The sequence below is a fragment of the Cornus florida genome, unplaced genomic scaffold, assembly GCF_030987335.1.
Source record: "Cornus florida cultivar Cherokee Brave unplaced genomic scaffold, ASM3098733v1 CherokeeBrave_3.0.0_Hap2_Chr05, whole genome shotgun sequence".
Classification (NCBI taxonomy): domain Eukaryota; kingdom Viridiplantae; phylum Streptophyta; class Magnoliopsida; order Cornales; family Cornaceae; genus Cornus; species Cornus florida.
Genome location: NW_026775575.1, coordinates 82,913,788 through 82,941,573, shown reverse-complemented (window position 1 = coordinate 82,941,573; position 27,786 = coordinate 82,913,788). Strand labels below are relative to the sequence as shown.

The 27,786-nt window shown below is 34.9% G+C and overlaps 1 protein-coding gene across 4 annotated transcripts in view; it reads right to left on the bottom strand.

The window, feature by feature from the left end:
* LOC132307219 (uncharacterized) overlaps window positions 1-21,092 on the bottom strand; it is a 30,135-nt gene extending 9,043 nt beyond the window's left edge. Inside the window, exons 1-19 of one of the 4 annotated variants that reach the window (XM_059804918.1) lie at window positions 20,843-21,092; window positions 20,482-20,545; window positions 19,553-19,596; window positions 19,413-19,476; window positions 18,075-18,189; window positions 17,918-17,985; window positions 17,736-17,833; window positions 17,317-17,488; window positions 16,474-16,708; window positions 16,028-16,154; window positions 6,160-6,269; window positions 5,826-5,921; window positions 5,312-5,440; window positions 5,044-5,177; window positions 4,225-4,314; window positions 4,053-4,126; window positions 618-692; window positions 293-473; window positions 113-184 (exon numbers count right to left, since the gene is read on the bottom strand). In XM_059804918.1, the coding sequence (XP_059660901.1) occupies window positions 113-184; window positions 293-473; window positions 618-692; window positions 4,053-4,126; window positions 4,225-4,314; window positions 5,044-5,177; window positions 5,312-5,440; window positions 5,826-5,921; window positions 6,160-6,269; window positions 16,028-16,154; window positions 16,474-16,708; window positions 17,317-17,488; window positions 17,736-17,833; window positions 17,918-17,985; window positions 18,075-18,189; window positions 19,413-19,476; window positions 19,553-19,596; window positions 20,482-20,538 (1,941 nt within the window). In that variant the 5' untranslated portion in view covers window positions 20,539-20,545; window positions 20,843-21,092. Of the gene's footprint in view, window positions 1-112; window positions 185-292; window positions 474-617; window positions 693-4,052; window positions 4,127-4,224; window positions 4,315-5,043; window positions 5,178-5,311; window positions 5,441-5,825; window positions 5,922-6,159; window positions 6,270-16,027; window positions 16,155-16,473; window positions 16,709-17,316; window positions 17,489-17,735; window positions 17,834-17,917; window positions 17,986-18,074; window positions 18,190-19,412; window positions 19,477-19,552; window positions 19,597-20,481; window positions 20,546-20,794; window positions 20,814-20,842 lie in introns of those variants that run through there. The other 3 variants (XM_059804920.1, XM_059804919.1, XM_059804921.1) reach the window with 3 other exon arrangements.
* Window positions 21,093-27,786: the final 6,694 nt, after the last annotated feature.

Here is a 27,786-nt window from a genome sequence, read left to right as displayed (position 1 = left end):
CAGCATTCACTATATGGTGTGTGAATAATTGTTAGAGAGAGTGACACTGCAATAAATCATAAAATTCTTTGTCAATGAGATAAAAAGCTTTTATAATCAAGCGTAAGCTTACAAATGAATCACCAAAGACTTCAACAGCATGTAGCCGTTCTTCATGCATGTCTTCCGTCATAAGTGGTGCCTCCTATAATAAATTCAGGAAGAAAAGAAAGCTAAAGATTTTGTTACTGAACACAATGGGGATAAGGAAAGTAATAGGAAAGTAATCCATTCCTTTGTAATTAAAAACAACCTGGGTGAGTGGAGCATGCATGCTATGGCACGCGTTTAAAAGCATTATGCCAACAGCACCAGCTGATCCCTTTCTGATACAATCTGCAGGCCTTAAATCACCAGATGTCGCATCCTGAGGCTCAGAATTAAATCTAGATGTAGTAGTTTCAGAATCGAGCAAATGATCTGACAGCGAGGGACTGCAGCACAACAGAGGGAAAAGGAAATCAAATTAATGAGTTTAAGTTCAAGAACTATAAGCAGGTGTATATATACAATTTCCTAGGGGAGAAAGAAAAGGTGTACATATAGGAAATTAGAAAAAGAAAAGGTGTACATATTACATTATTCTATCTGCAGCAGAATTAAATCTAGATGTAGTAGTTTCAGAATCGCGCAAATGATCTGACAGCGAGGGACTGCAGCAGAACAGAATGTTATGGAAATCAAATTAATGAGTTTAAATTCAAACTATAAGCAGGTGTATATATACAATTTCCTAGTGGGGGAAAGAAAAGGTGTACATATAGGAAATTGGAAAAAGAAAAGGTGTACATATTACATTATTCTATCATATGTTCTAAACAATGAAAATGATATAGCAGCAATACTGGCTAGCAGTGGTATCATTTTATAAATGAAGATTGCTCATAAAGTACTTCATTTCTGAACTTTATTGCCTTAATGTCAACCTAAATCCAAAATCTCATAAAAACACCTGCCAAGGGAGAAACATAAAGAAACATCTTAGCCAGAGCATGAGCCTTGCCTGCATGTGAACAAAGCAGGAAAACCCACAGAATGACAATGTAGCAATGTTACCGCATTGTCACCATATGAGACCGCTTATCCAGGTAAATCAACTTGTACGATGCATGATACAAAGCCTATAGTATCACTGCAATAGACCCAAAGGAATGAAGTGGTAGAACTAAGAAAATTTAAGTTGAAGAAATAATACTTAATTTTTCCATTTAAATTCACTAAGAAGCTACCTTCCAATGAGCTTGTTTACTAATAAGCAAAATGTCAGTCTGTAACTGGAAACTCAAATGGTTTTTACGTGAAATCATTTAAGTTATAATTAGTCGTGCACTATCAATGCATTATCAAAACACGCTTAATAATAAAATTAATGATAGTTTTGAGTTTTCAAGCACTTAATAGGAGTTACCGGTTTTAAGTTCTCCCTCGAGAGGTGAATGTGTCTGCTCCTAGAGATATCACCGTGAGAAGCCTGAGAATGTGATGAGTATGCCAGCCAAGATTAAAGTTGCTCGTTAATCCATTAATGAACTTTTATAAAAGAAACATGTGACATCCATCATCCTTCTCTTGGTATCTATAATTATCCCACTGGCACACTCCTTGAAATATGAACTCTTCTACTCAAGAGGAGTTCTCTATACATCATGCACCACAAATGTTACTTTTCTCCATCAGCAACAATCAAGACTGACGATCTTAAAAGTTATAACATTGTAGGCTGTAGCCATTCCTCCAAAGTCAATATCCACAATGTGAAACTCTTTATTCTTTAATTGATCACTATCTTAATGCTTGAATAATGCATCTACTCACTATAAATCCATGCAGTATTCACCATTAGACATGGACACTCGTTACAAATATAAGTAGTTGTTAGGTCAATAGAACTTATATTTGCAAATTTCGCAGAACTAAACTAGAGGCTGTAACTTTTTCTTTAATTTCTAGTTTAGATTAGAATTATTCAATAGTTAGTTGGTGTTAGTTATTACCTCCAATTCAAGGTCAAAGAAGGAATTCCAAGCGATATTCAAGGGTAATTTAGTAATCTTTGCCTACAAGAGTAAAAAGGTTATTTAACACATTGTTGTGCTCACCAAATTAGGGTTCATGCATTATGTCTTTCAAACACATGCATTAAAAAGTTTTTGGGAACTTCCTGAATTGAAAATTTTCTAGTTTGATAGAGAACCAGCGGAGTATCATCAATTGATCGACTAGTTTTTCGATTGATCGAGTCTTGCGGAAAAGCAGTTTCCAAATTGAATTTAAACTCTAAAAACCCTACTCTCTATGCTTCTATTTTTCCTATATATATACCATGCTAGGGCATAATTCTAAACAACTCATATATTCATAGAGAGAGCATTATTGTGAGTCCTAGAGTGCTTCAGCATTTTGCTTTTTGCATTCATCATTCATAGTATTGGTGAGCGTGAATTCTTCAGCAAAAACTTCAATCCATCTTGAGATTGAACTTGGACAACTAATGGCTGAAACCAATGCACTGGTGGAGAAGCAGATTCATGAGGAGCGGATGTGTGGATTTTGCTGACGAGCTGAAGAACAATCTAGAGATTTTCGGGAGAAAGTTTGGCGTCATCCGTGTCAGAGAATTAAACTGGGGGTTTCTAGAGTTTCGGAAATTACTAACCTAGGTTGTAAACTTCCTTTCTCATAATGTATTTGGTTTGACTAGACTAGGTCTCATGATTTTCCCTTGGGGTTTTTACATAAAAATCTGTGTCTATTGCTTTACTATTTTGTTTATTTATTATTGCCATGGATTGATTTTTATTCTCTACTAGGAACTGATTTTAAAATTCTGGTAATTTGTTTTCAATTCAAAAAAGTAGGGCTACATAGAAATGGGCCTTACGCAACTCGTTATTAGAGCCTTGGGTTCCAAACTTCCAATCCTAACTTTCAGGAGCTAAACGTGATGCCATGATGGTAGTTGATGATGATGACTATTAGCCAGAACATAGAAAAAGGTCATATTTTAATCTTGTAAAAGGGCATTTCAATTACTATAGGAAGGACTTTGGAGCATATGAAAAAATTGTGATTAATCAGTTTGTGCACTTGCTCTCGATGTGCTTTTCTCAGTTGAAAGGTGAACACTACCATTTATTTGATGCAACTTCACTCTTGGGGATCAAATGTATGGCAGATTACGCTGCTAACTATGGTTCTCTCAATTCTCATTTCCAAATGACTGTGCATGATCATGAGTTTCAAGGCACTTGTTGATACTTAAAAAATAAATAAATAAATAAATCTACACAACACTTGCATGCCATTTGGGTGGTTCATTGAAAAAATAAGGAAATATGGAGGATAAAGGAAGAAATAGGAAGAGAAGAGAAAAGTTATAAATGTTATTTGTTTGGTTACATAGAAGAAGTCGAGAGAAGTAGAGAAGAAAGATGGGGGCTCACTCATGCCCCTTTTATGTATTTGTACTTCATGCGTAAATGTTGCACTTCCTCTATAATCACCCCACCCTTTTTAGGTGATATTTCTAGTGGGTCTGGAGAGACATTTTCTCTCCTACTCCTAATCACTGCTTTTCCTTTGTTTTCTCTCTTCATTGAGTGAAGCAGACAATTGAAAAGAGGAAACTTTTTAAAGTTTCTCTTCTGTCTCTTTCTTCTCTCTTACCAGTGTATTAAAAAATTGAATTTCTCCTCCAAAATATAATAAACATATAAAGAGTCGCATAGTATTTTTATAAATTGAGAATTTTAGTTTATGGCAATAAAAAAGATGAATATCGAATATTCTAAGATCCACTAAGTTTAATGTTTACTCTGCCTGAAGTAAAAGAATCATTATCGATGAGATCACAGACTAAATTAACTTCCAACAACTGAATAATTCTAATAACATACTCAAAAGAGGTAAACAATAATGTAGAAACAGCCTAGTTCAAAAGAGCTCCAGAGCCACATTAAGGTTAGCCAGTATTCAATAACAAAAACAAAGGAGTTCTCACATGCTTAGTTCACCTGTCACGTTCCCCAACAGAACCTTCACTGAGTACCCGAGTATGAGATAAGTTCCCCCCAACCTGACCATCTTCCTGCATTTCACTCAGATGAGCACTTCATGCCAGATAGCACAAGAAAAACAATTTGATTATTTGCATTTGAACAAGCAGCTTAATATAAAACATACAACCTGAACATCAGCAGAATCATGATCTTTGTTCCTAGCACCAACTTGATATTCTGGATTCAGTTGACGCTTCTTTTCAATGCATATTGCAAGCTGACAGAAAGTGGCAAAGTGAAAATATTTTGGCCTCACTGTCATATGTTGAAAAAAGTAAAACAATCCAAGAGGGAACTTCAAAGATCTTGAGACCCTCGCAGCATGTTATTATGGCAGTTTCAAAAACTGAATAAATTGAATCAAGGTAGTTACAGCCAACCTGCTAAAAACAATAGTGACACCAAAAACCCTTCTATAATTGTTTCAGCATATATTAATCCTATGTAAATTATAGAAGTTCCTAGGAAAAAGTTCCCAACAAAAACCAAACAAAAGCCGAAAAACATTTTTAGAGTAACAAGACACTATGATTAGAATCCATGAGGATCAAAGTTAGCAAGAGATGTGCATAAACAGCTATCCAATTGCATCACATAAACAAACAATGAAATGCTTGAATCTAAAAAAATTATAGGGTTTCACAGCATACAGTAAACTGAGGATGGCCAAGTTCAGCCATCCCATCCTGACACCCATGGGGTTTAAATAACAGTAATTATCTCTCTTATTGACATAATGAATGCCATAATTATTTGTATAAACTGAAAATGGCCAAGTCCAGCAAGCACTCATCAGTCCAGAAACAATGATTTCAAGGCCTATGTTCTTCAAAAACAAAATTGAAAGCATCTCATTTTTTAAACCTTCAATTTTCATAGCGTAATATACGAATTGCACAAGGGAACCATCTAGTTGAGTCCTTAAAAGAAATGTACATATTATTACCATGTGTAGTTTCTGGTTAACCAAACAAGTTGAAAGGTCAATTACGCCATGAGTCGGCATTCGGGGTAATGGCTGTGACTCTTCCCAACACCAACGAACTTCTCGAACAAACTCTATCCAGAGGACGGCTATAGCTAATCACACACATATATGTAGCATAAACAGAGTCAGGAAAATACAACTATATTAAGTAAATCTCAGATCAAATTTAAATTTCTTTATCAGAGTGTTATCACCCAAATAATTCATTCTTAATTTACAAACATACCACGTATATTGCAGTTACCAAACCAAAGAGAGTGTAAGCAAAACTGTGCAAAAAGTGATTCAAAAGGTGCGCCTTTGATAGCTCGAGAATTCCTATGCTCGCCTGAATTGAAATCAAAGAGTTGCACCCCTGCAGGTTGCATGAGGACATCAGCAATAAAGACAACAAGAGAGAGTAGAATTCACATGCATTCAGTGATGAGAGTCCGACATTCTAAACATATACAAATACACAATCAGACTACGTACGTGCACATATAAGCACATGTACAGATTGTAAATGGTTTGCTATCAATGTGTAAACAAGCTCGAACCGGAATGAGCTCGGACTAATGGAATCGAGCTGAGCTCGACCTTGGCCTGCCAAGATCAAACACCCAAAAGTTTGGCGCAGTTTGTTTGCAGCCATACATAGAAGTGAAGCTTGCAGGTCTTTGAGAAGTGATAATTACCATTTATTAGACACATCAAATAGCAGCAAATAAAAGATGAGCAAGAAAAAGGAGAATTTATACCCTCATGAAAGAGATCTTTGAGCACACGATCAAGAACAGTGGGCGGAGGTATGACCGCTGAAGACTTCAAATTGTCAGGTGCTGAATTTTCAACTGCTACAAACCACAAAAAAGAAAGTGTGAAAAACAAGGGAAGTTTGAGATCACATCTCCAACTGATCCAACAAGAAGCTTTTATGTTCATAAAAAGAGAGGGATGGTTGACATCTCCCCAACAGGGACAGGAACAGCCTTCAGGTCTACTTGTCATCAACTGATGCAACCAGAAGCTGCTATGTTTTTTTATATATATAGCAAAAAGAATGACAAGATGATTATAAAAAAGTACCCAAACCTGACACAAAATCTTCCATAAATTGAGCCTCAAAGGACATATCCAATGCATTAACCAAAAGAGACAATTGTGAAGCAAATCCAATTGTATTTCCTGTTGAATCATTGTTGCTGAACAGAGATGAGAATATGTGTTATAATTAACATATTCCAAGCTAGAAGCATAAAATTCAATTCAAAAACACCATAGGAAAGGGAGTATTATTTATAGCAGAATAAAAAAATTTGATGACCAAAGGCAAAGCGATTTCATCTCACAGCAATTATTTTATGGCTTCTTTCCTTGAACAGTAAAACAAAATTGCCAAACATGAAAGTAAAATATCATGAACTAATTATTATCAAAACACATTGACCTTGCATCCACAAGATATATACGAGTAAATGCTATTACTTCCTTCTCTTCCTCCCTGCTAGCTTTTGGCAAGTCAAATAGCTCCAGAATGTCATAAGAGTCTCACACGATAGTCTTCAACTAGTAGACAAACATTTAGATTAAATTTTATAAATCTCAGGTTTGTTTGTAGCCAAGATTTTAGAATAAATTTGACATTTTCCTTTTAACTAGAATTACATAGTTTAAAATGTAAAGCATTTAGTTAATTTATTTTCAAAATGATTTAATATATAAGCCATAGAAGAAGACGAGAGAGAGAGAGAGCAGTCAAAGGAGGTAAACGGGACAAACTCATGGAGTCCTACAAGTAAACCAATGGTCCCACCTATATTAAATGGACTCTTCAAAAGTAGGTGAAGTACCCATGTTGGACACACAATACTCGGACATGCATATGGGATGTGTGTTTGACACTTATGGATAGACATACACCTAAAAAACATATCAAATAATTCAATTTTATTATATTATTGCTTCAAAATGATGAAATGCTTATACTAGACACTATGTTACATAAAGACATTATTTTACTCTAAGAAATTAAATAAAAATATTAAATAATATATATATTTAGCAATGTCTATGTGTTCTTCTGTTTGGGGATTTGACACATCCGACACATAAATACATACCCGTACCCGACACAGGTACCCGAGTCCAGGTAACATAAGGTCCCACTTCCACCACGCTGAGAGATGACAAAAGACTACTATTCTAGGTTTCGGCTAAAGCAACATGGTTCCAACTCCTTTTATATGAAAACCAAATTCTTTCATATTAGGCATATTTGAGTAATTTCATATATTAGATTTTGGTTGCTTAACGTCCAACTTAATTGGTAATTAGTGTTTCACTTGGTACGAGGAATGGAAAATTGAAAGGCGGGTAGGAAGGCACCCTAAAGAAAAGAAGGTAGTAGGAAGGTACCCTAAAGAAAAGAAGGTAGAGAAAAGAAGTAAAAGATTATATGATTTTAGCATTATCTCCTTCCAAATTATGATAAAGGTTATTTAGAAGGACAAATATGTCAAAGAGGAGTGGAAACCCCTTTTAAGAGGAAATAATATGGTGTTCCCTAGGAAAAATCTCTTCATTGACAAAATATTTGATATGAGAATATCATAGGAGAGATTTTAGCCTATGATAGAATATTGATTGGAGTGATTTATGGTATTGATTTTAGGAATCTTCCATTAATGTTTTTTCCATATTTATCACCTCTATTCTTTCACCTATAAATAGAGGTGATCATTGTATACAAAGATCAAGAGAAAATATATTATAAAGTGATGTAGCCCTTTGGGCTCTTTGTGCAATGGATGTAGGCCCTAGTGGCTGAACCACATAATATCCTTGTGTTCTTCGTGTTTCATTTCTCTCTTCACTTCTGTTTTATGCTTTACAACATGGTATCAAAGCCTAATTTTCTTCCTAGGTTCGGACCCCTATTTTGGGGTATTCCCTTAGCATCTGAAATGTTGCTAAGGGTTTCTCAGTGCTATTTATGCCTTGTTTGGGCTGCCGGTTTGTTCAGCAGTAATGTTTTCGCCTTTGTCGTGTCTCCGGCAATTTTTATTGACTTGTTTGGGCTGCCAGTGTGTTCGGTAGCATTGTTCATCACCTCACCATGTGTTTGGTGCTATGTGGACTTATTTGGGCTGCCAGTGTGTTCGGTAGCATTGTTCTTCGCATTCACCGTGTCTCTAGCAGTTTTATTGTCTTTTTCCAAATCATTGGAAAATGATCTGTTTCATGATTTGATATGCAAGCTGACCCTTCAGCTTGAGGGGGAGTGTTAGAAGATGTTATATTTGGAATATATTATTATAGGAATCCTTAAATTACTCATTGACAAAATATTTGATATGAGAATATCATAGGAGAGATTTCAGCCTATGATAGAATATTGACTGGAGTGATTTATGGTATTGATTTTAGGAATCTTCCATTAATGTATTTTCCATATTTATCACCTCTATTCTTTCACCTATAAATAGAGGTGATCATTGTATTCAAAGATCAAGAGAGAATATATTATAAAGTGATGTAGCCCTTTGGGCTCTTTGTGCCATGGATGTAGGCACTAGTGGCTGAACCACGAAATATCCTTGTGTTCTTCGTATTTCATTTCTCTCTTCACTTCTGTTTTATGCTTTACAATAGTGCTACAAAAAGCCTATGCAACCTTACCCTTTTTCCACCCTTCCTTTCCTTCCTCACACTCTTCCTTCTGACTAAACGGACCATAAAGATTATTCCATAACTGTCATTCTCCGTGTGCTTCAAATTGATGATAAAATAACATAAAAGAAAGTACCAGGAGTTTAAAAACTCAACACATTACTAGCGGGAGGTGTAGTTAGTTGATTGTCATTGCAAAAGCTCAACTCCTAAAGACAGATTAACTTAAACTTCATTGAAATCAGAATTCATTGATCATCAATCTAACACTGACTTTCCACTTTTGGCCCCAATAAAGTATCTAATGAAATTAGTGGATGGAGCTCATAACTCTTCAATCCTTGGAGAAAGTAGCTAAGGGCTTTAAGAGGAAAACTCGATTGCAGATTCTTAAATCTTTTACACTTCAAGTTAAAATCATTTTGATGGACAGGAACGAGCTATGTCTTTGTCAACCTTTGAATTTTAGCTTCTATTTAAGCAAGTATCCCAACTACTTGAGGCCTCATCAAAGTTTGATCCCAGTGTTTAATTTCCTTGTTTACAAACCTAACAAAAGGGTTATGTTAAAGAGACGAAATCAGTTTGCAATGGCTATAGCGCCAAAATTGTATTAAAACGAAAAATAAATTATAGAAGGAACTTCCTACTCTAGGATTTTTATCAGTTAGTCATGGTAAAGCCCTCTGGCAGCATAATTTCTGAAAAGAGGTCCCTCAGTAACAGGGTGATCAAGTTACTATTTCAGAAGGCTAATGATTAAGTTAATTTTTCAAAAGGCTTGTGACAAAGTAGACAAGAAGTTCCAGGTCCATGCTCCAAAAGGAAAGGTCCCAGCTCCATTTCACGGTTTAATCTCCACAGTCAATGATGTAATTCTAACAATTGCAACAAATTTAGATTGCTTGCTTTAATGTATCCAGGTGCATTGATTAATGTTACCTTTCGTCCTCCCATTGTTTTTACCTTAAAAACTAACATTTTTAGCATAGTTGTTGTTAGGCTCAAGAGCTTAATCTTATAAAAGAATTCTTTGTAGGAAAAAATAGGATTGATATCTCTCACCCTCATTTGCAAATGACACCATCCTCTTTATTGTACCTTGGTCCCAAAAACAATAATCTTAAAATGATTTCTTGTTACTTCAAAAATTCTAGGGGATTGAACCAACAAAAAAAAATCATTCCCTGGCTAAATCTGGCAAGTATGGGATTTTTGGTTGGGAAAGGAATAGCATTAATGAGTGGCCTCTCAGATATCTTGACCACCATCTAGAGATGCTTGAAATTTAGGACTGGGTAGCAGAAAAATTTTCAAAACATCATGTACGCTAGAAGAAGTACATGTCCCTTAGGGGCAGTACCTATCCAAGCTTATAAGTTACTCCACTCTTTCAAACATTTCTATTTACCATGTCATCTTTATAATCCGAGTCAAGGTTGAAAATAGATTGGAGAAACTTCAAACAAACAGTTCACAACCAAAATTAGGTAAGGAAAATAAGATCATTTAGTCAAGAAGCAACAGTCGCAATATCATGGCATGTGACGGCAACTGGTACTCATGCTAACACCAGCATCAATAGCATGAGGGAGACGCATTATAAACATACATAGTGGTTACGAGGAAAGCAAAAAAGTGGTAACAGGGTTGGATGAACCTCATTATAAATGATGGCAGCAAACCATTCAGTATGACTAGTATTTAACGTGCATGAAAAAACCTCATGGCCAAATAATTCACGGCACCATGAAAACAATAAAATTGAGAAAGACTAACAAGAACCAGCCTGTTTACTTCCTAACGTACTTGATGTAGGACAGTTTTCTCATACTTAGTAATTTTTTTTTTTGATAAGTAATAATAAATTAAAAAAGGCGTTCAATAGGGGAACGCGTCCCATAGACATAGAAGAAACCGGGGTCTAAGGCCCCAAAGAATCCAAAAAAGAAATACAATGTGGTACATTCTACTATTTCACTCATTCCAGATGCACCACCAAATACAATGTGGTACAGATCTCCAATAAGCACGAACACTCCTACTCACACGACAACCTCTCCAAGCATGAATCAGCTCCTTAGTAGAGCATGGCATTACCCAACACATGCCAAATAGGCCAAGAATGAGATTCCAGCAATCGTGCACTACAGAGCAATGCATTAGGAGATGATCGACTGACTCCCCATCCTGCTTACATAAACAACACCAATTAACAAGAAAATTTCCCCTTTTCCTCATATTATCGATCATCAGAATCTTACCCCAAACAGTAGTCCATACAAAGAATGCCACCCTAGTAGGAACCATAGAACACCAAATAGTCATCCATGGAAAATCATAGGATGCAAAATTAGACAGACATAAAAACAAAGACCTTATTGCAAAACGCTCGTGAGAGGAGGGAATCCAAATCAAATTGCCATAACCCCTGCCAATTCCTTCTTGCCGATACAATTGATCCAAGAAAATGCACACCTCTTCCAACTCCCAATCCTGAAATGAACGCCGAAAATGAACATTCCATGTAATCCCACTATTATCAAGCTGATAACAGTTAGCTACTATGGCATGTTTATCAACTGCAATACTATATAATCTGGGAAATGTACGACATAAAGACTGGTTCCCACGCCAAAGATCATCCCAAAAACGAACGCAACTACCATCACGAACTTTGAATCTGATGTGAGAGGAAAAGGCATCCCATCCTTTCCGAATGGATTTCCAAGCCCCAACTCCTCCCGCAATAGAAACCGGGCGTGTAGTCCATCCGCCAACATCTTCCCCATACCTGCAAGATACTAATCTGCGCCAAGGACGATGTCTTTCCTTCCCGTATCTCCACAACCACTTGCCCAGAAAAGCTTGATTAAAAGAAATCAATCGTCTAATACCGAGACCCCCCAATTTTATAGGCTTGCATACTTGCTCCCATCTAACAAGATGATACTTGAACTCATCTCCCCTTCCTCCCCAAAGGAAATTCCTTTGAATTTATTCAATTCTATCAGCAACGGAGCATGGAATTTGGAACAAAGAAAGAAAATAAGTGGGAAGGCTTGATAAAGTGCTCTTGATAAGAGTTACTTTATCCCCCTTAGATAAATATTGCTTCTTCCAACCTGTCAACCTCTTTGCATACCTATCAAGCACAGAATCCCAACTCCCCACTAACCTGGAAGAAACCCCTAGGGGCAATCCCAAATAAGGGATAGGAAAGGAGCTCACCTTGCACCTAAGAACTGCAGCTAAAGAAGAGATGTCCTGTACATTCCCGACCGGGACAAGCACACTCTTGGCCACATTCACCTTTAACCCGGAAACTGCCTGAAAGCAAGCCAGAATGCATCTCAAATATCTAAGTTGGGACACATCTGCATCACAGAAAACCAGAGTGTCATCTGCAAATAATAGACGTGAAATCTCCACCTGATTGTCAATATCTCTTCCCACCCGGAATAAGATTGCCCTCCATAACAATAAGAAAACGAAAAGATGACAATGGGTCACCTTGTCTTATACCCCGAGAGCACCCGAAAAAACCAACTGCAGAACCATTCACAAGAATTGAGAACTTGACAGACAAAAGACATGTCTCAATCAATGTCCTCCATCTACTTCCAAACCCCATTCTTTTAAGCAAGTAGAGAAAAAAATTCCAGTTAACATGATCATAAGCTTTCTCAAAATCAAGTTTGCATAGAACTCCAGGAGCAATAAGAACTGAATCAAGAATTTGCCGTCCTCCTACAAAGGCATTCTGGGAATCTGAAATAATCCCATCCATAACTTCTCTCATTCTATGAGCAAGCACCTTAGCTATGAGTTTGTAAATACAACCCACTAAGCTAATAAGACGAAAGTCCTTAATATCTAAAGCGTTTCCCTTCTTAGGATAAGGGCAATAAATGATGCATTGAGCGATTTTTCAAAAACACCAGTAGAATGAAACTCCTGAAAGGTACTCATCACTTCATATCTCACAACCGCCCAACTTTCCATCAAAAAGCGCATAGTGAACCCATCTGGCCCGGGGGCTTTATCCCCATTACAACTGGATAAGGCCTTAAGAACTTCTTCTTCAGTAAAATGAAGCTCTAACCCATCTCTCTCCAGCACAGTAATTTTTATTATTTAGATTTCTTATTTATTTTATTTTTATATTTTTTATAGGAAGTTTAGTTTTATTTAATTCCTTTGAGGAATTATTTTCCTTTTGTTATTAGGTTTCTTTATGTTTTTAGTTTTCTTCTAGTGTTAGGTTTCCTTTTATTATAAATATGTGTGATGCAAAGGGCAGAATTAATTTTATTCATTCAATTATTCAATATAATATTAGATTTTCTCTGAACTTATCACTTGCTTTGCAGATTCAAAGTTGTTACTTTGTGGATTCAAAGTAGTTTATCGTTCCTTGTGAACAAACATAGCTTCCGCTTACGTCAATTGGTATCAGAGCCGGTCTTGTCCTAGTTTGATGGCAATTGATCGTTTCCGTGGCAACCTCGCTGGCGACGAAGATTGACAGGGAGTAGCTCTTTTTAGGGCCAAATTTCAAGACTGTCAACGTGAAACCCTGCAAACACTGTAAGATATTCAAGCAACGCTTGCTAGGCTTAAGTTGGGTTTGGAGCAGAACCGCAATAACAACAGGTTGCGCAATGACGACGTAGATCGTGTTCGTCATATCAGTTAGCCTGTGTGGAAAAGATGTTTGGGGGTCACAAAGACGCACGAAAATATCGTGATGATGGGGATTATGATTCTAGGAATTTTCCTCCTAGTTTTGATGGTCTCTTTCATGTTGAAGATTTTCCAGACTGGTTGGAAGATTTTGAAAGGTTCTTTGATTACATGGGGATTCCAGAGGATAAGAAGGTGGCACTCGTCGCATACAAATTGAAGGGAAGAACTTCTGTTTAGTGGGATCAATTGCGGGTTACTCGTGCACGACAAAGGAAGGCACTGGTACGAACTTGGTTGAAGATGAAACGTTTTTTGAAAGCCAAGTTTCTTTCACCTTACTGTGAGGAGTACGAGGAGATCCAATTTCAATCGTATAGGCCGAGGTGTACCAAGGCCTATACTGATTTATCGTTGCCTTCGAAGCCTCGAACTCCTCCTCCAATGGACAAGTTTACACAAGAAAAAATTTGTGTCCAAGAATCGGAATCTGAAAAAAAATTACCTTGAAGAGAAAGAAATTAATAAAAAGAATGAAGTTGCTGCTTTTGAACAACCTGAAAAAGGAAAAGCTACACATGTTTGTGCTAATCCTGTAAAGCAAGTTGGTGTCAGTAGCTGCTGGTGTAGACATGGTGGATTTGCAACGTGGAATTGATGTGGCGGTTAATCATGTCATAGCCGACTTGAAGAGCAGACCAGTGGTGGTAATTACACATGAATAAATTACACAATTGGACACTATTTCAGCTAATGGTATGCATAAGGTTAGAGAACAGAAAGATGATCATGAAAGGTATATTGGCTTGGAAAACATGACCAGCCTTGACCAACCCACCAATTGCCTAATAGGTTCTGTCCTACTTGAATTTCAGTATCCATCCAAAGTAATTCAATTCCAACTTTTTGAAAACTCTTCAAGTGGTCATAGTTTTCACAAGCCTGGGCTTTACAGTAAACGTGCCAATTACCCAACACAAGTAATTCTGCCTCACAATCATTCCCATTCTAAGACGATTTTGCTGAATTTGAAGTCTAATCAATTAGACTTGAAAGAGTTAATTTCTCTCTTTCCTCGTGAGATCGGTGAGATTGAGAGTTATCACTCACAGAGTTTCTTTCCTTTTGAATTGCCAAGAGAGAATGGAAATCTATCGGTGTTTGTTCGGGATTGGACCACTAAAAAGTAAGTTTATGAAGCACTAAGGTCAATTCATCAATGATATCGAATTTTGTTCATACTCATATATGATCCGTAGTGAAACTCGAGGATGAGTTTTTTTTTTTTAAGTGGAGGGGACTGATGTAGGACAGTTTTCTCATACTTAGTAATTTTTATTATTTAGATTTCTTATTTATTTTATTTTTATATTTTTTATAGGAGGTTTAGTTTTATTTAATTTCTTTGAGAAATTATTTTCCTTTTGCTATTAGGTTTCTTTATGTTTTTAGTTTTCTTCTAGTGTTAGGTTTTCTTTTATTATAAATATGTGTGATGCAAAGAGCATAATTAATTTTATTCATTCAATTATTCAATACAATATCAGATTTTCTCTGAACTTATCACTTGCTTTGTGGATTCAAAGTAGTTTATCGTTCCTTGTGAACAAACATAGCTTCCGCTTACGTCAGTATTTGAGGAGAATGGGAAGAGAAAGAGATGGAGAAAGATGATGCCTGTCCAATTCATGCCCAACCAACCAATTCTCTCATTATCTCACGTACCTTTAAATTTCATGGTAAGCCCGTAATTTATTTCATGAGCAAGGTAACTTAGTTATTTGGCAAGGAAGCAAATAACTTAGTAATTTGGTCATACTCATATATGATCCGTAGTGAAACTCGAGGACAAGTTTTTTTTTTTTAAGTGGAGGGGACTGATGTAGGACAGTTTTCTCATACTTAGTAATTTTTATTATTTAGATTTCTTATTTATTTTATTTTTATATTTTTTATAGGAAGTTTAGTTTTATTTAATTTCTTTGAGAAATTATTTTCCTTATGCTATTAGGTTTCTTTATGCTTTTAGTTTTCTTCTAGCGTTGGGTTTTCTTTTATTATAAACATGTGTGATGCAAAGAGCATAATTAATTTTATTCATTCAATTATTCAATACAATATCAGATTTTCTTTGAACTTATCACTTGCTTTGTGGATTCAAAGTAATTTATCGTTCCTTGTCAACAAGCATAGCTTCTGCTTACGTCAGTATTTGAGGAAAATGGGAAGAGAAAGAGATGGAGAAAGATGATGCCTGTCCTGTTCATGCCCAACCAACCAATTCTCTCATTATCTCACGTACCTTAAAATTTCATGGTAAGCCTTGGTAATTTATTTCATGAGCAAGGTAACTTAGTTATTTGGCAAGGAGGCAAGTCTAGTGGAGGTACCTTTTAACATGTGTCAAAGGTGGTTCACCCATTGTGTTTTTCCATCAGAAAGTTTCACTATTTGTTTCTGTTTCACTATTTGGGCCTTCCATGTGTACTTGTTCATTCAAATCAATAGAAAACAAAAAATGGAAGCACCTTAAAAGCATATCGACAATTATGCATACCATTTGAATCATAAAATTTATGAGTATAAAAAAGAAAGAAATCCTTACAGATTTGGAGATGAGTTCAAAAATATGAACCACTTATCAGCTTCATGAGGTGACGCGTTCTCCAATTCAGCCATTTCCAAAGAGTTTTCAACTGTCTTCTCTGACCATATGGCAATCAACTCAAATCCTGCATGCATTTAATTCAACGAATACGAGGAGTAAATTATCTTCCACCATTAGAACCTTGAAGCAAGATAAAACCTTTAAAAATGCAAGTCCAATTCACAAACTCTAAAATAACCAGGTTAACAAAACAAAAGAAACAAGGGCATAATTAGTAAATGCACACCTAGCATGCAGATGTTAGGTCAAAATATGCTTGTTCTTTTACAGGAAAAATCTCAGTTGTAACGCAAGACATAACCAAACCCTGGAAACTAACAAATGCCCTATTTAACAATGGAAGTACCATGAGTACCATGAGAATATTCTCAAAACAAGTTCACCTTTCACAGGGTCCTCAGCAGAATACCATTCACTCCAAGGACAGTCATCATCCCATTGTGTTTTGTGGTGGGTGTCACCTCCAGGAATTCCACTAGATTCAGAAACTTCAACATCAGCTCCTTGTATTTCACCATCACCATCATCGTCATCGTCATAGGGAAGAGTTCTGTAGGTTAGCTTCATCGCAAAATGGACTTTGAAAAAATCCATTGAGAAGTCCAATGTGGAAAAGGCCTTCAACACAAGTTCAAAAAAATATAAATTAAAAGCGTAAACCTTCACTAGTAAGGATGAGAAATTAAGGTAACCAAAATGCTGGAAAAGCATACCCATGCAATTTCTGAAAGACAACCCAAAAGCAAAAAATGGTGTAATTTTACACAGATATTCCTACACAAACTTAAGCATAAAAGATTATGCTTGGTACAGAGGCATGCCTATATGTTCAAATGAAAAAAAAAAACAGTGAAGAGAATAAGTCAACAGGGATGAGAAAGATCAGAGAGAAATTTCAGGCTAATGAAAAAATAGATCATGCCTCTTGAGGGCAAAGATGTCAATTCCATCATTTATACAGTTAATAGATATGAGATAGAAGTAAAAAATTGCGAATGTTGGCTCATTTGGAACTTTCTGGCTAATCAATTGCAAAGAGAAAGAACTAATACAAGAAGTCTACAATAAAAGGAGGATCATGAAAAAAAGTCCAGCACGGTATATCCGATTAAGCTTAAAAGTATAAGAAAAATGCGATAAACTACCAAATTTGCAAACTCAACACATATAGGCCTAGAGAATTTCCAAAGATATCTTTGTAAGAATAAACTATGGAAGGAACTTACAAACTTAGAAACAAATAACTCGTATAACCCCTCCAAATGCATGAGTTTCAATGGAACCTGGCTGCCAATACGATCTGCCTCAAATCTTCTGGTAAAAACTGTTCCCATATTCTGGATACCAATATATGCTTTCCGGGAAGGATCATGCACTGGAACGAATGCAGGCCATAAACTGCATCATACAAGTGTATCAGAGATCACTTCAGTTTAAGATAACTTAATTCTCATTTGAAAGGAGAACAAATAGAACTAAATTTGAGAAAGAAAAAAAAAATGAAGAAGAAACATATCAAGCATGGAAACCGTTCATTAACAACGGTTCCAATATAGTAATATACGAACATTTGACAAATGCTTGTTTTATATTAATATAAAAATCACAAAGGGGTTATAATTTTATGATTCACTAACAGCCCCACCTTGAACAATTTGACAACGCAATAGCAACTGCACTTAATAGCTTGCTAGCCTCCGGCGCATCAAGAATGACACCACTAGCGCTCTGAGGTGCAATCACCTGGTGATGCATACAAAAGAAGTGTGAGAAGGTGAAAGTACAGAATAGTATGTTTGAAGCGCAAGATACTGAGCTGAAAAATACCAGAAACTCCTTCACCCCAAAAGACAACTGCAGATCGTGCAAAGTGAAATCCCAGTCTAAAATTTTTCCTGTGCCAGCCACAACACCAGTTAAGATAGAAAAAGTAGAAAAGTCTCTAATAATAAAGCGGACAATTATAACAGAATTCCTTTTGTACCATCAATGGCGGTTCCAAAGTAGTACTCCATGCAATAGCTTTTCGTGAAATACTTCAACTCAGATTTGACCTTATATAAGTTCTTTGAAGAACCCAAATGAACAGCACCTTTTTGCTACAACAAAATGATACAAGAAAATTTATACTGGAAATCAAAGAAGTGGGTCTCTGCTTGCATGTTAACAAAATAAACTCCACAGATGGTAGTCCACAGCGAAGCCAACTCAATTACCAGGTAACAAAGCAATGTGTCAAACATGACTGTGAATCTAATACCTTGTAAATTCTTTAAAGTTATAGTTCACATAAAATTTGACATTTTTAAGTAACTATAGCATAAGAAGAATCATATAAGTGATCACTAATTCAGAAATAGAAACTCAAAAGAAAAAGATAAAAAAGAATGAAAGATTTTAATGATAATGAAGCATATAAGCAAAATTTATGTGATCTATCCAAATTTGATCTCTTGCAGTTTAAAGCAGTGATGGAATTATGGTATTGAAAAATCTGTACAGCATGTTTTGCCTGGCCTGACAATTTAAGAAAGCATGTGTGTGAAAAAGAAGTCAATGACTCATTTAAAAAATAAAAAATAGAAGTCAATACATAAGTCCAATAATTCACCATCTGATAGGAGGTGAAATATCAACCTTGGCAGCCTGAATTGGGATTGGATTGAAATGTATTGTATAAAATGGAGAATAATAGGACTCTAAATATAGATAAAATTTAAGCAACTGCTTGGAGTTGTATCATTGTAGAAGATTCCATAAAACAAACTATGATATTTAAATTTTAGTTCAATACGAGGTTTAAGAAATGTTTCAACCCCTATATGCCTATTATAAGCAGAAGAATGCAATGGTTCCTATCGTGAAATTGCAGATTTGGTTCTTAAATATTCTATAAGAAGTGGCACATTTGACCAAGATATGCAATTCATTATCAACCACCTTACTGTTCAATTCATCTTTGAAATGTTATACACATTCAGAATTCCAATATGCCAAAATTATTAATTATCATCAACCTGAAATTAGCAGATTTATTTTAATGCGAAGATTGCATTCTGAAATTAGCAGATTAATGTTATACACGTCCAGAAATGTTATACATTGCAAAGGATGACTTAAAAACTTTAGACCATTCGATGCACAAATTTATTCAGATTTCAATGACTGAACAAATTGCCAATGCCAAATCAAACAACATTGTCAATTCAATATAAACTGAAACAATATCCATGTCTGTAAGAATCAAATTGTTCTCATTCGTGTATTAATATTCAGACAGCACTGAAAACAGATTAAACACGAGTAGTCCAACGAAGCATACCAACAAATTCTTTGGACCATCAGCCAACCATTGCCGACAAACCGCCTCTATTTCAGATATGAACCTACAAAATATAAAATTAGTGTGATGGAGAAATGGATCATTCGTATATAAAGTTATTACTGGGTATTTCAGTATACCTCTCCCATGAAGAGGCAAGAGTGAAATCATCAAAGTGTTCAAACTGCACCATACAAAAAAAATTAAGGATTCAGACTGTCGTTAGCTGCAATAAATTGATAATAATTTGGGATGTGATGTTTTCCTTCAAAATGTAAAATCTACATTTGATTATGTGAAGTAATAATTTTACAAGGGAAAATATATCGAAGTAATACATCCTTTAGTTTCAATCAAAATGCTTTCTGTAAAAGGAACAGCAAATCAATGTGTAAAATTATTTGAACTTCTCAAAAAGAAAAGATGGCCAAAACTAATTTTCTTCCCCTAGTTACCACCTGATTGTCTTCTTTAAGAAATTGCAAAGTAAACACACTGCTAATATAAAAATTAAATTGACTCGCCTAATGCAGTGAAGTAACTGAAAAAGGAAAATATTGATGAGAGAAAAGACAACTCAAAGCCGCTATTTAGACAGTTGACAGTTCAATTTTTTCTAACTTGGAAAAAAAAAAAAGGCAAAGCATTTATGCAGGCTTGCAAGGTGCTTTCTAGCAAGTTATCCTATTTCCCCACAATTTCACCCAACAGATGAGTTGAACTATTTCTTCGCTACGGATTGTTTCTCTTTTTGTGCCGTAAAAATCAAATCACATTCCTCCCTTTTAGATGCCATTGCTAGCACTTAATCACTGCACTTCAAAGTCTTTGGCAGTGATACAATGTCATATACTTATACTACTTTCTCACTAAACCCAAAAGATAACATTTTAATATTTTAAACCTCCTAACATACACCAACTTACAATATCCTGAATTTTTTAATTATAAATATACAAAGAGCCAATATAGGAGCTCCATAAATTAGTGATAAATCATTAATACGGAGTCAACTCGTCTAAGCAAAAAAATTCAAATAACTTATGAATATGGGTGTCAAAAAAAAAACCTCCTCTTCCTCATTTTCGTCTTCCACAGTGCATTGCATCTTGCTGGAGGACGCCATAAACTATCTGAGAGTCAATTTGCAGCATAAAAAATAACATCAATACACCACCACAACAATGAGAACAAGAAAGTATAATCTTGAATTATCAAAAATAAATAAATAAAAGTATAATCTTGGAAATTTGGCACAAATAGGCACTCGGTTAGAAACAAGAGATACAGTGATCAATTGAAAATGGAAGTACAAATAATCACACGTGTAATGAAAAAGTAATGAATTAATTGAATGAGATTTGATATTATTGTGAGTATACTTGATCAGATCAGAGATTTGTAGATGATGATTCAAAACGAAGATTAACCTTGCCAGTGGTTACTTTGAATGTGAAAGACTGTGTGATGTGATTCAACGCTGAAACTAGGAATCCTAGCTGACGATGAACTGAATGTACGCGATGACGCAGTGTCCGTACAGGAGCAGAAGACCTGTAACACGATCGATGAGGGCAGTTACTGCATTTTTTTTGTTTGGGAGTTTTGGAGAGAAGAAAAAGGACGGTGCTTTTCCGTCGAGGAGAGAGAGGTATAGAATGTGGTGGGGAATGATACATATGTAAAATTATACTCGGTCCCGTTCTAATTGACCACCTAGAGAGTCATAATTTACTAGACAGTCTTTATTGTGTATAAATATATATATTACAAAAGGGCAGAAAAATGTTTTTCTCACAAAATAAAATAATATTTTATTTTTAAATAAGTATAAAAAATTATTTGATTGACAATTTTTTATGATTATTTTGAAAACTCAATTTAAAAAATAAAAAATCATTTTCAAAATAATAAAGCTAGCGTATAGAAATACTGAAATATTGTGACCGCCTGACATTTATTAAAGTGGAAGCCGTTCTTAACTAGGTTGGTTTTGTCTATCACAATAATACAGTAACACACTTGCAAAATGTTTATTTTTCTTTTATATTTAGTTCTTTGAAAATAATTTTTTTATTTTAATAAATTTTTAAAAAATGAACCAAACATTCCTAACTTATTCTGTGTACATGATTCTTTCTCTCATGACAACACCTTTCTATTCATTTTTTCTTTTTTTGAATTAAAAATTAAAATTATCTAATTAAAATTTTAAATTATTATTTTAAAATTACAAAAATAATATTGGGGCAAGAAATAGATCATGGATGGTTAGTAAGATTATAACTCATCTAACATTAAATAATATTATTATAAAGATGCATTTTTTAATTTTAAAATAATAATTATAACTTTTAATTTGACATTAAATAGAAAGATTAAATTTGACATTTCACAAACCATATAACTGGTCGGTCATGATTTTGGGGTAACTTTATAAACTTTGTTAGCTCAGATTTTTTTTAATTCTATTGGGATTTTATACACGATTTTAAAAGTAGAGAGGGATTTTGTGATTTTAAGTCGTATTCTTATTATTTTTTACTCCTCTCCTTCGTCACTCTATATATATATATATTTTTCTTATTCCCAATTTTTTATTCTTTAACAAAGTGTAAAATATCTAATTTTTATCTTTCCTTTTTATTGTTTTTATTCTCTTTTGACTTTAAATTTTTTTTTCAAAAATAAAAAGAAATAAAGAAGTACACACTCTTATCGAATCGAACCGAGTTATTAGATCGAATATTCGTTTATTAACAAATCAGATATAAATTTATTCACAAAAAATTCATAAGATTATCTGATCGAGTATAGCCTTATCGAATTCGGATCGAAATCCGACCCATTTACAAGTCTATCCGGCACCCTCCTAGAATTGGGTTTATTAATCTTAGATAAAACTTGAGCAAAAATTGTTTTAACACTTCGCTCAAGTTTGGTTTAGTTCACCCTAACACCTCATTCTAGCCAGGTCAAAAGTCAGCTAAATTGATAAAATAAAATGCCTAAATTACCCTATAATTTTTAAATGATTCCCAATTGTAACGTAACCGATTCCCGATTGGAACGCAACTGATTCCCACCAAAGACAACGCAACCGTGACCGCCGACGACAACAACTCATTCGATGCGTCCCCATTCATCTGCACCTCCCACTCCTCCGTTGGCTGCCACTCCCGCGAGTCCTCCTCGAGGCCATCGTGCCGTCTTCATTTCCGGTCTTCCGACCAAACTCTGACGGCAAAGCTCTCATTCTTAACACCAACAGGTCCGGTCCACCTCGATCTCCAGCGCCCATGCACGCGCTTCATCGACACCTTCGACTGCACCATGGTGTATGTCCACCAGAAAGACCCCTAGAATCCCATCATCGCCGGTGCTGTCGCCGGCGGCTTCCTTTAGATGCGCCAGTTACTGAGTACGGGTGTGGGTCACCAGACACCCCACAGGTAACACCACATGTCCGGTCGTCCTTCGCTTCGCCAATACTGGTCTTGGATATTGGCTTCTTAGTGAAAATGAGTCTGCACATAGAGAGGGTAAAGAATAAATCGGAAATCCAATAAAAAATAAAATCAAGGGTAATATTGCCCTTTCAAGTTTTACCTGTACTTACATAAGCTTGGGAGTTAAATAAATTCAATGGTATAATAGTAAAATCACTTTTTTCGTCAAAAAGTGAGGCCTTGCTTGGTTTAGATTTTCCAAAACTGTTTTCAAAAATGTTTTCAAAGAATCAGAACTGAAACCAGTTTTCAGTTTTTTTATTTCGAAACTTTACTTGACTATGAAAATTACAAAATAGTTTTCTAAAACCAAAAACTCATAAATCTGATTGGTTGTATTTAATGAAAATAGTGTTCTTAAAACTAAAGAATATTGCACATCACTCTTTTATTTATTTCTTAAATTTATTATAAGTATTGAATGTGCATTACTCTTAAATATTCTTAAATTAAAAAAAAAAAAAAAGGCACAAATATAATATAACGAGTTTAAATAAAACAATTCCTTTGAATTATTATTTAAAAATAGAATCCATACAATCAGAGTTGATTGCAATTAAAAGCCAGGAAGGCCATGTCTGATTACTTTCCAAGGGTTTCACAAAATTTTCTTTGAAGTCCATGCTCTGCCCACAAACTCAGTAGAAAAGCCAGTGAAGATGCCATTTGATCCCTGGCCATCAATAAAAAAGTTTGTGAACGAACCAGCTTTGTGGGCTTTCGAAGTATCACCCAAGAAGAGGACCACAAGTTCAGCGTCCTCCTTGTTATACCACCATGTAACAACGCTGAAAGGGAGGGCAATGGAATCACACCATCACGTTTTTTTATTGTAACTACTTCTCTTCTTGTTCAACAAGTATAATGCCAGCAACACCACTGCCTACAAAATGCAATATAAAATAGAGATTAGGCAGGGAAAAAAAAAAAAAAGGAGGCTGATAAGAAAAAGAGAGAGATTTGATAAACACAAACCATACATTCAGGTTTAATTTAATTCATGTTTAGTTAACAAACTATACAAAAGTACACCAAACCCTATAGTCAATATTCACAACTTCTGAGGAGAATGTTTACACTATCTTCTTTAAGGAATTAATACTATGAGCTGCCTTGCACTCCATTCTTTTTATAAAATCTATCATTTTAATAGTATAGCAACATGAGCAACGAGAATAATTTCAGTATCTATTATTCCTTACAGATATTCACATATCTTTATCAACCATTCCTTAAAATTTCAATAATTCTAGAAGATGAGTTCATCTAGTGTGGCTACATGATGTTTTATTTTGATGTTATTTTTGTTCCCTTCCTCGGGCTTGACCAATTAATAGAAAAAAAGATGAAAGTTTTTTCGTTTTCTTTAAATATAAAGACACTAACATGAAAATAGCATCAAAATAAAGGGTAACAAGCATCAAAATAATTTTATCACTAGTAAGTTATAGAACAACTAATTTTTAAGCACACTGTTGTGATAACCCCGGATTTCTGGATGCGGGTTGGCCAGGCCCACGCCCCGAACACTCGGGGATATAAAAAACAAATGGCAATAAACGAACACAGAATTCAATTATGATAAATAGGAATAAAAATTGCTAAAAGAAAACTAAAATGATAATCCAGAAATGAAAATCTCATAATACTTTTTATATAAAACAACTATTCTGATACATCCAAATTCAATACATATACAACTCGGGAATCCTATTAATGGACCCCTATTCAAAACCCAACTGAAGATACACTAAACTAAAAAGGAAAACCAGAACTAAATATACATAGCAGTCCTACGCAGTTGAAAGAATGAGTGACCGTCTCTGCTCAACACAAGCAAGCTCTAAGACTGGAACCGTCCGATACCTGAAAAAATAATAGTGGGTCAGGCCCACAAACAAGTTCTATTCTAACTACAATCCAAACAGAGACCCGATACGCAGGTACATCCTAGATATCTCAACAATATCTATATAGTCCATAAATATATATACATATCCACACTACAGGACTCTCACTGGACTTTAATTGCTGGACTATTAAACTATGTCTGTCAATTATTTTATCAAATAGTCCAGCAATTATAGTAATCCATGTAATTACGGAATAGGGTTAATATTTCAGTAATTAAAATTCAAAACATAAGTCCATATAATTGCAGAATAGAGTTTAATATTTCAGCAATTAAAATTCAGAGTAAGCATAAACAAGTCTGACAATTAAATGACCCTATTATGCATCCAAAACAAGGTTTATAAACCATATCACAGTCCGTTAAATTGCTAGACACAATTTAAGCAAATAAACCCTCTTTATCCGTTAACAGTATGCAAGATTATTTAAACTTCACTACTATTAAATCCATTAGCATAAAGACATTAATTATGCAATGTGGGTTCTAACACAGCCTAATAGCATATTTAGAGTCCATGCTAGAGTCCATTAAATTGTTAAAACAAAAATACACAATTTAATCATTTCTATCCGTTAACAGTGCGCAAGATTTTTTTAAACTTTCCTACTGTTAAATCCGTTAGCATTAAGAATATTAATTCTGCCGTGTGAGTTCTAATACAGCCTAATAGCATGTTTAGAGTCTATGCTACAGTCCATTAAATTGTTAAAACAAAAATACACAATTTAATCATTTCTATCCGTTAACAGTACGCAAGATTTTTTAAATTTGCCTACTATTAAATTCGTTAGAATAAAGACTTTAATTATGCAATGTGGGTTCTAATACAGTATAAGATAATGTTTAGAGTCCCTACAAATCACCCAAAACAGTCCAGGAACTTAAAAAACCCAAAACAGACCCTTAAAACACGTCCTGTAGCAAGTTTGGCATGAGAGCATGCTCTCAACCATTGGGAGCCAGCTCCCACACCTTGGGAGCAGGCTTTGTGGTCTAGGGAGCCGACTCCCTCAATCTATGGAGCCAGCTCTCTCTCTTACAGAGAGCTGCTTCCTCCGTTTCCTCTTCTGGTTTGTCTTCTTCACTTCCGACACTGTTACAGAAGGTTCTGTGATATTTAATACAATTCCTAAGGTTCAATTCATGTCCCAAAATTCCTCATAAGGCATCCAAACTCTAGTATGCATCATCAGCAGAAACTTAGAAAACATATGAAACAACAGTTGATACGAAGAAACGGATTAATTTTTCAACACATAAACTATTTAATCTTGATTTAAAAACATACAAGACTGATTTAAAAACATACGAGATTTATTTAATGTCTAATTAAAACCTTAGAGATCATCTATGCATGCACAGAACACAGGTCAAGGGGAGAGAGACAGAATAGAACTTGCCTGAGATTTTGAATCAAAACCTCGTCGCCGTCTTTCTAAGTTTTCCGACAACGTCCATTCACTGTCAACCTCCTTCTGCTCACCCTTCCCTCCTCCTAGGTCCGTCCTTTAATCCATAGCCAAAAACCCTAACTGAACTCTCTCTGTTTTTCTCACAATTCCCTCGCTGTTTCTCTTTATGTCTCTGTACATGAATAGGTTTCTAAAAACCCTTTTTAGACTTATAACAGTATATATATAGGCAAATATAAAACCTAAGTCTACTTGTAATTAAAGATGTAATTAGAGACGGAAACCCAACTAAACCCTAGTCGGCCAATACGATCCATAAAAGACTAAAACCCTAATTTCATATTATAATTAATAACTCTAATTTAATCAAATTAATTTATTTAAATAAACTAATAAACCATTTAAGCAATTAAAACTAATTTAATCCCATTAAAGAAAAAAAACAAAAATACAATTAAATTAACAATAACAAACAATTCAATTAAAACAAGTAAAGAAAAATATAATACAATTAAATTAACAATGAAACAAACAATTCAATTAAAACAAGTAAAGAAAAATATAATACAATTAAATTAACAATGAAACAAACAATTCAATTAAAATAAACAATCAATTAATTAAAATAATCAGGCAACCAAACATATAAACAACTAAAAATGCAATAAAATAAAACTTAAAACGCCAAGACTATCCTTTTAAAATGAGGGGTATTACAACTATATTCTGATCTCCAATATTATGCACCAAAATCTTTTCCTTAACAACCTCATGATTAACACAATGATCTATTCTTTTTTTTCTTTTTCTTTTTTTGTCCGCAATTATTAATTTGACAGGTATATTATACGCCCGGAGATAAGGGTTTAATCTTTGCCCTTTCTTTAAATATATATATCTCTTTGCAAAAATGACACAACCAATTCTATCCAATCAACCAAAAATAAAGCAAAAATGGCACACAAGAGATCCATTTGCAGAAAACCAAATCCATAATTTATATAGAAAACCACATAACCAATTTCATCCAATCAACCAAGTCCACACAACTAACAAAGAAATCCACAACCAAATATTGAGGCTGAAAGAGATCTCGATGGCTTACCTAAATAGAGCCCTAAAATAGAAAGTCTTTTAAGCAGTAGATTTGGAGCCCAACACGTACGTGAGTGAGAAATCTAGAGAATACCAACCAAATCAAAACCTTAACTTAAATTAGATATGCCAGGAAACCTCAAAACCCCCATGAATCGTAGAGAAAAAGGGCGAGAGAGAACAGGTTGCAGAGAGATGTTGGAGAGACCAAATCAAAACCTTAACCCAAATTATCGTAATCAAAATAAAGTTCCTCTGCACATGGCTAGAGATAGAGGAACGGCATAGAGGAAAAGGAGATAGGGTTAAGAATGAAGGACGACTGTACGGTTATAAACGGCGCCTCTTAACGTCATTTTTTTTAAGCGTAAGTTGTTCTACGTGTTTCCAATAAAATGAGAATTGCATCTCAAAAACAAGGAAAACGACTTTCAGTTGTTCTC